The sequence below is a fragment of the Grammomys surdaster genome, unplaced genomic scaffold (assembly GCF_004785775.1).
Source record: "Grammomys surdaster isolate TR1022 unplaced genomic scaffold, NIH_TR_1.0 242, whole genome shotgun sequence".
Lineage (NCBI taxonomy): Eukaryota > Metazoa > Chordata > Mammalia > Rodentia > Muridae > Grammomys > Grammomys surdaster.
In genome coordinates this window covers 5,710,155-5,718,318 of record NW_021604687.1, presented here as the reverse complement: position 1 = coordinate 5,718,318, position 8,164 = coordinate 5,710,155, and the positions used below count along the sequence as shown (strand labels likewise).

The window sequence follows — 8,164 nt, the reverse complement described above, 5'->3', positions numbered from 1 at the left end:
GCCATCCCTCCTGCCCCACACGATAATCTTAAAGCATGTTGCTTAGTGAAAGAAGCCACCCTGGACTGGTGTGCTGGCCCAGACCTGTAACCACAGCACTCTGGTGGTAGAGGCAGGAAGATCAGGAGTTCAATGTCATCCTCTACTTTATAGCTTGTTTGATGCCAATCTAGGCTATGTGAGATCCTGTCTTAGGAAAAAAAAAAAAAGCCAGTCTGAAAGGTAACTTAGCTACAGCAGCCTTTCTCTCTGAGTTGTGGGAAAAGCAAACTGTGAGCACAGGAAAATTATGTATAGTTCCAGGGGGCTATTCTGTAGCAGCAACCAGTGGATGGAGCCCTGGGGAGGCGAGGAAGAGCAGAACATACTGACACTAATGTTACAACAGTGGGTGCCATTCTTCAACAGCAGGAACAAACCCCTGTGTTCTTCTCGAGCTGGGCCTTCAGGAGAATGAGTTTACACAAGAAGATAACAAGAGGGCTGTGGAGATGGCTCAGTCGTTAATAGCTTCCAGAGGACCTGGGTTCAATTCCCGGCACCCACAGGGTGGCTCATCTGTAACCATCTGTAACTATCCTGTCTTCCACATCTGTCCTCTTTCTGGCTTTTGCAGGCACCTGGTGAGCACACATATATGCAGGCAAACATTAAACATGTTTTACTGACATGGGAGCTTTTCTTAGAGAGACCCAATAGAAACAGAGTGAATGTTTATAAGCTGTGTATGGCGGCTTAAGAGAGAAGAGTCATCTTAACCAGGTCTGTACAGTTCTCTGTCCTGACTTTAGGTCCTTTGCTGAGATAGTTTTTGCTATGTGGCCCTGTGCTTACTGTATATAGCCCAGGCTGGCGTTGAATTTTCACCTTCCTGCCTTGGCCCTCAAGTGCTGGGGCTTCTTGCACTTTGGATGAGTGGGCTGCCTGCTCCACTCATGGCTCTCTTGCCTCCAGGAGGAATGACTGGAAGATGAGAGCCAGAGGCCAGCCTAGACACACACCCAGAACCAGTGTTCTCAAAAAGAGCTCGGAATCACCCACATGGAAACTGCATTCTTTTAAGAAACAGAGTCCAGCCGGGCGGTGGTGGCGCACGCCTTTAGTCCCAGCACTTGGGAGGCAGAGGCAGGCGGATCTCTGAGTTTGAGAGTTCGAGGCTAGCCTGGTCTACAGAGTGAGTTCCAGGACTAAAAAAATTACTTTCTCTGTTGTAACTATGAAGATTTCTTTCTATGCCCCCACTTCTTTCAAATGTGTGGAAATGTATGTGGAGATCGTCAGTGCTGGGGATTGAACCCGGGGCCTTGTGCATACAGGGCAAGTGCTCTATCATTGAACTAGCTATAGTCCCAGTGCAAATACATGTAATAGGCTAAATAAGCCTTTTGCCAGTCTACCCCAGCCAGAATCCTTGTCTCATTGACCAGGCCCATTTCTAAACATTAAAGAAGACAGCACTCTACTCCCTGGTGTCACAGGAAACGGTCTAACCATAGCTGCCACCCGACTGCCAGTTGCAGATACCAGGTGCATTTATAAGGAGACGAAAATTAGTAACTTTACCATCTGGGTTAATCCGTACTATAAAACTTCCAGGCTACAGAGCCGGCTCAGGACAAAGCTCTTGCCATGTGCGATGGTTACTACATGTGTGATGGTTACTACTGACTGTCAAGTGGATAGGATCTAAAACCACTTGGAAGACAAGCCTCTGGGCAGACCTCTCAGAGATTTTATCAATTACATGAACTGAAATGGGAAGGTTCAGCCACATGTAGGTGGTCCCTTCCAGTGGTGGCCCAACTATAACGAAGTCCAAGGGACACTCTTCGCCTTTGCCTCTCTCTAGCTGATGAGTTCATCTGTACTGCTTTGGGATTCAGCTACTCTGTGGCTCTCATGGCTCCCAACATCAGAATCCGGTTCCTTAGCCTTTAGTGTGTACTGAAGGCTAGTGTCTTTCTAGGAATCCTCCAGGCCTTCAGCAGTAGATTGGGCCTGCTGAAGGGTCATCATCGTGGACTGAGAGAGGTCACTGTCCCTCAGACTCTCCAGTGTGAAGACAGCCATTGTTGGGCTATCCAGCCAGACTGATAAATCCTTTCATTTTACATATATATATACATATATGCATACATATATGCATACATATACATACATATATACACATACATATGTATATATACACATATATACACATACAAACATATATGTACATATATGTGTGTATATGTATGTGTATATACATATATCTGTATGTATATATGTATGTGTATATATGTGTATATATGTATGTATATATGTATATATGTGTATGTGTATATGTATATGGTATATGTTGAGGCCTGTCCCAGGCAGCATAGCTGTAGCCATTTTGTTCCATGCCTGTCAGCTATTTCATATTGTTGCTATAATATGCCTGCCAGTCATTGACACAGAAAAATCACAACTCAGAGCAAGGTCATGCTGATCACACACCCTGTTGTGTTCTGTATGTTCTGAGGTTTGTTAATCTTAAATTCCACAAAGCTTTACATAGGAGCCATCAAATTAAAGGTCAATATGAACTGTTATGTCTAAAATGGCTCAAGTCGGAGCCAACCACCAGGCAGCACTTCCTGCATCTGTATTTGAGCTTACTGTGGTTTTTGCAGTTTTAGCCTTTATAGGCTGACAGAGAAAAATGTTTGGGGTCACAGCCTCAACCCCTAAATTCTGAACTATGGCCCCAATCTACTGCTGAAGGCCTGGAGAATTCCCAGAAAGACACTAGCCTTCAATACACACTGGAAGGCCAAGGAACTGGGTTCAAGGAACTGGATTCTGATATCAGCAGCCGTGGGAGCCACAGAGTAGCTGAATCCCAGTCTTAGGGTGTGCATTCAATAAGCCATCTCTGTCTGACTGAGATAGGTGTTGGTGTGGTTTGTGTGGCTACTCCTGGACCCCAATAGTACGTGTTCTGCCTTCTAGAGAATCCTGACTGATACATCATCAGAAGGCAGAAGAACCTAAATTCAGTTCCCCAAACTCTCATGGAGCCAGTGGATTGAGCATCTGTAACCCCAACACGTGCGTGTGCCCGCGCATGAACACACACCACCACCACCACCACCACCACCACCACCACCACCACCACCACCACCAGAGAGAAGGCAGAGGCAGGAGAAGTCCCAGAAGCTGCTGGACCAGCAGCAAAAGACCCTATTTTCCTTAACAAGGTGTTGGGCAAGGACTGACACAAGAGGCTATCTTACACACACACACACACACACACACACACACAAAGCCTTTTCTAGATTGGCAGAATGCTGTTTTAGTTGGTGTGCTTTGGAGTGTGGATGCTGCTGAAAGCAGTAGGCTGTTCCTAGTGAGGGCCTTGGAAGAAAGCGTCAAGAAGTTCACTGTGTTTGCTTTGAGCATCTTCCTATAGCAAAGACCCAAGAGTCCTTCTCTGCCCTAGGATTCCCTGGGACCCCATCTCTGTCCTAGGAGGTACACTCTGCTGCTAAGAGGGCCCACAGCTGTTCTCCAGAGAGCAGAGTTCAGGCCCCAGGAGCTGCACTCTCTTTTGATCTCAGTCTGTCCTCAGCTCCCCAGCAGTTTGTGGCACCGACTCTTAGGCTTCAATAGATTCCAAACACCCGTGGGGCATGGCAATTCTGACACCTTAGCTTAGTGCTTACACCACACTATAAACAGATCCTTGGCATCCCGCGTGGCCTAGAGTAAGGGCTCAGGTACTGAAACACTTGAACGCACAAAGTACTGTAGACCCTCTACTGCAGGCAGCAGGGGTCAAGACAGGTGTCACCTGGGATCTTCATAAGGAGAAAAAAAGGACTGACGGTTGTGTTAAGTGCCATAGCAGAGTCTGGGAGGTTACAGCTCTGGCGGAGGCAAGCAAAACAAGAGGTTGAAGGGACCCTCCCAAGCCAGGGTTCTGAGGCCCTGACTCAGCGGGGCAGCAATGGGCTGGGCAGGAGGGATCAGGTTAAGAGGTTTTGAGGACTTGGTCACTTGTGTGTAACACAGGCGGCGGGTGGGTCTCTGCGCCCGGCTTAGCACGCCCGACAGCACTAACGCGCGGGTGCCGGGCCAAGCAAATCTTTTGTCCCTGGCGGCGCTGAGCCAGCAGGCGCCACAGAGTATATACCGGGTCCCACGGGCGGCCAGCGACACACCATGGCGCAACGCTCCGGAAAGGTGAGTGTGCCAGCAGCCTCGGGGACACCAGCTCTTGGGGAGGGTACAGATGCTCTTCCGGTATGACAAACTCGAGCAAAACTTGCTTCCTTTCTTAACGAGATGGGGCAAGCTCCTTCTGTTGGCTGAGGGCATGTCTCGAGTACATGGGTAGGAAAGTCGTCCTCTTAAGGAAATCTCAAGTCAGGAAGAGCTTGGTCAGGCTCGGTGTTTCTGGCTTAAAGTGGTAAATCTCTGATAGCCGACATGGTTCAGCATCTCCTGCAGTCACTTCTTCCTTCCTCACTACAGGGTAAGTAGTCTAAATGTGGCCTCTGACCCCCGCCCTCCAAGCTCTTTCCCCACTTGACTTGAGGCTGGTTCTCTGAAATATGTGGAAATTGGAGGGAACCTCAAATCCTTTGAATGCTGAGATCTTCCGGAATGTTCTAGAGACCCTTAGCAGACTCGCCTGATGCAGGGAGGGCATCCATCACTATGGCTAGTCTTCCCTTCTGTAGTATCCAAAACTCTTTGGCCTTCAGAGGCTCCTAGCCTTAGTGCTGGGCACCATAAACTTGTCTGTACGGGCTGGGGTGTGTGCTTCAGTAATAAACAGCACCAGTATGGCAGAGCAGGAAGGGAAGAACACCAAATCAACAAGTCCAAGGGGCAAGGAAGGACAGTGTCAGTGTATTCCTCTGGAGCAGGTAGAAAAAGTGAGACTGAAGTGGCCACAGTTTCTGGGTGTTATAACTATATTCCTACAGAGTCCTTCTGAGAGTTCTTAAGGGATTGGAATTCTTATGATGGGAAGGGAATTTGCAGGCTCTGGTTGCCTCGCCTACTTAGTTTGGGACTATGCCAACCTCCCAGTATTATTGCCAAGGGGTTCATAAAAGTCTAAGTCTGACACCTGCCTATTACTCAAAGGAATGTCCAAGAGAAAGCAAAAGATCTGAGAGGATAGCTCAGTTGCTGGATGCTTATCTAAATGCACAAAGCCACAGGGTTCATCCCCAACACCGAATAAACCAGGCGAGACGCTGCTTGGCTGTAGTCTCAGCTTTGAGGAAATTGAGGCAGAAGGATCAGAAGTTCAAGGTCATCCCTAGCTATTGATAAATTCAAGGCCAATCTGGGATAACTAAGACCCTGTCTTGAAACCCAGCAGTGGTGATGCAGGCCTTTAATCCCAGCACTGGGGAGACAGAGGCAGGTGGATCTCTAAATTCGAGGCCAATCTGGTTTCCAGAGCAAGTTCTAGGACTGCCAGCGCTACACAGAGAAACCCTGTCTCGAAAAAAACAACCAAAACAAAACAAAAACAAAGACCAACAAAAAAACTTATCTCAAAAAAGGCGGGGGTGGGGTGGGTGGATGAGGTAGAGAAGACAAGAAGGTAAGTGACATTTTGCCCTCTCCTGAACACCCTACTCTGACTCCCCTGGATGATCCTGTCCCCAGACAGCTGGGCAATGCGTCTGTTCCACTGTGAGCTCAGTGAAGCCTGACATCAGCCGGCTGTTCACTCTCTGCCCCATCAGCAAATAGTGTCAGGCAGCCACTGTAATGGGAAGGAATGGAGGTCTGGGTACCGTGGAGGATGTTGAGGTCCAGAAGTGGAGAATCCCCTGCCCCTGACCTCTCAGCCGGCCTTTCCAGATCACTCTCTACGAGGGCAAGCACTTCACAGGGCGGAAGCTGGAGGTGTTTGGGGACTGTGACAACTTCCAGGACCGAGGCTTTATGAACCGAGTGAACTCCATCCGTGTGGAGAGTGGAGCCTGGGTCTGCTTTGATCACCCTGACTTCCGAGGCCAGCAGTTCATCCTGGAGCACGGTGACTACCCTGAATTCTTCCGCTGGAATGGTCACAATGACCACATGGGCTCCTGTCGGCCTGTGGGCATGGTGAGTGAGACACTCCACCTGGGGGTCGGGAACCAGCAGCTCAAGCAGTGGAAGGTCACCCGGGCGCTTAACTAGAAGTATGGGCAGCTCCCAACAATAAAATATTTAAAATTGAGAGAATCCTGTCCAGATCCACCCTGTCATGAGATGTTGGGAAGACCAAGATGGGTCAGAGACAGAACACAAGAGCCCCTGGGAGCTGCCAAGGAGTCCTTCTAGATTTCAGAGCCAAGCATGTAGCTAAATTTCAAGGGCTGGACATATGTTCAGATTGTCACTGAATAGGGATGCCCTCATCAAAAGTAAAGCTAAGGGCTGAGGAGATGTTGGCATTTGTAAAATGTCTGCTACACAAGCATGAGAGCCTGAGTTCAGAACCCCAGAACCACACACAGATGTGACAGTGAAGCTGCAACTCCAGCACCACACACAGACGTGACAGCCCATCTGTAACCCCAGCACTGCACACAGCAGGTGTGATGGCTCACCTATCACCCCAGCACTGCATGCAGAAGAATCTCTGGGGTGGGCTGACTCTAGCCAAATTGAGAAGCTTCAGGTTCAGTGAGAGACTCTTCCTATAAATAAACAAAAACAAATAAAGACATAATGGATACAGTGTAGAAGCCCGAGGTCAGTTCTCAAAGCACACTTAAAGAGGTAGAAGAGAGCTCAGACTTCGCAGTGTTGTCTGATCTTCACACACGCATGTACACGTGATGGTATGTGCACATGTACACATACACACACAACACAATAGCAGAAACATTTTAGTAAGGTGGAGATTAATTGAGAAATACACCCAGTATTGCCCTCGGACTTCCACACATACACATGCTCACATGTGTGCCTGGGTGTACTCCCATGTACATGAACATATACACACAGACACACAGACACACACACTAAGGCTGCTTTGAGCATGAACATGTACCCAGGCAGGTTTCCTTGCAGCATTATGCAGGCCTTCAACACTCTGAACTTGGAATGGACAATGGAGGAAGCCAAAGTGCCCAGGGGACCAGTAAGAAATCTTGAGGACAGGGCTCTTGAGTTGCACAGACGGCTGTATCTCACAGTTGTGGCCCAGTGTGCACAGGGAGAACAAATGAGGGGTACTGCTCCCCGGTATAAAGACCCTATCTGCCTAGTTTCTGTTGGGTCTCCTTGGGGTGAGATTTGAGGAAAGAGGGCTCCTCAGGTCACAGGTATAAGATATGCTCCAAGTGTTGTCCTTCAGGTGGGAAAAGGGTGGTTCGAGACCAGTGTTCCCATCAGCATGTCTGTCTGCCAGGGCATCCTGGGTGCCTCACTGGGGCTTTGGCTAACATCTGAGGAGTCTGGACAATCACCACTCTGTAAGGGGCCTCTTTTCTACATCAGTTACAGAATCAGCTGGGTTCTGGCACGCTTGATTGGAAGAATGCTTTCCTAGTATCTCTGCCAGGATTTGGCATTTGGAGAGAGGGGGTGGAATGGTTGGCTCTGGATCCTACATAATGCTGTTTATACAAAAAATATACAAGACATCTTCTGAAGACCGTTCTTGTCAGACCCATCCCAGGCCTTCACAGGCACCTGGCCAGTGGAAAGGGCCTCCCCACCACCCCTGTCCTCTGGATCACACAGAGAGGTGCATGTACTGGTGCTAGTGAATTATGGTATTGAAGCCAGTTAGAGACTCCAGCAAATGAGAGGCATTGTTTTAGATGTCTTGGCGTAGTGTTTTCATAAAGGATTCTATTACACTTTTAAAATATTATCATTTGGAGGCCTGCCTGTGGCTTGAAACTGAAGGTGGAGAAGCCAAATCTGGGACATGAACCCCTAAGTGTAAATGCCTGAGGGGAACCAGTGACCCCAGCTCTGGTTAGCGTGCTGGCCTCTAGGCAGCCCTGCCCTCACTGGACCTTGGGTCCTTAGTTGTAAAAGGCGGAGATTTGATCAGTTCAGTAGCTTAGAAGGTTATTAGAGTAATAGAACTGTTTCTCCCACCACATCTCATGGGAGAAAACCTCTGTGTGTGTGTGTGTGTGTGTGTGTGTGTGTGTGTGTGTGTGTGTGT

At 48.6% G+C, this 8,164-nt stretch overlaps 1 protein-coding gene across 1 annotated transcript in view; it reads left to right on the top strand.

Moving 5' to 3' along the window:
- The first annotated feature begins 4,185 nt into the window (after nucleotides 1-4,185).
- Crygn (crystallin gamma N) overlaps nucleotides 4,186-8,164 on the top strand; it is a 7,264-nt gene continuing 3,285 nt past the window's right edge. Inside the window, exons 1-2 of the mRNA XM_028774775.1 lie at nucleotides 4,186-4,206; nucleotides 5,851-6,099. Of these exons, the coding sequence (XP_028630608.1) occupies nucleotides 4,186-4,206; nucleotides 5,851-6,099 (270 nt within the window). The remainder of the gene's footprint in view (nucleotides 4,207-5,850; nucleotides 6,100-8,164) is intronic.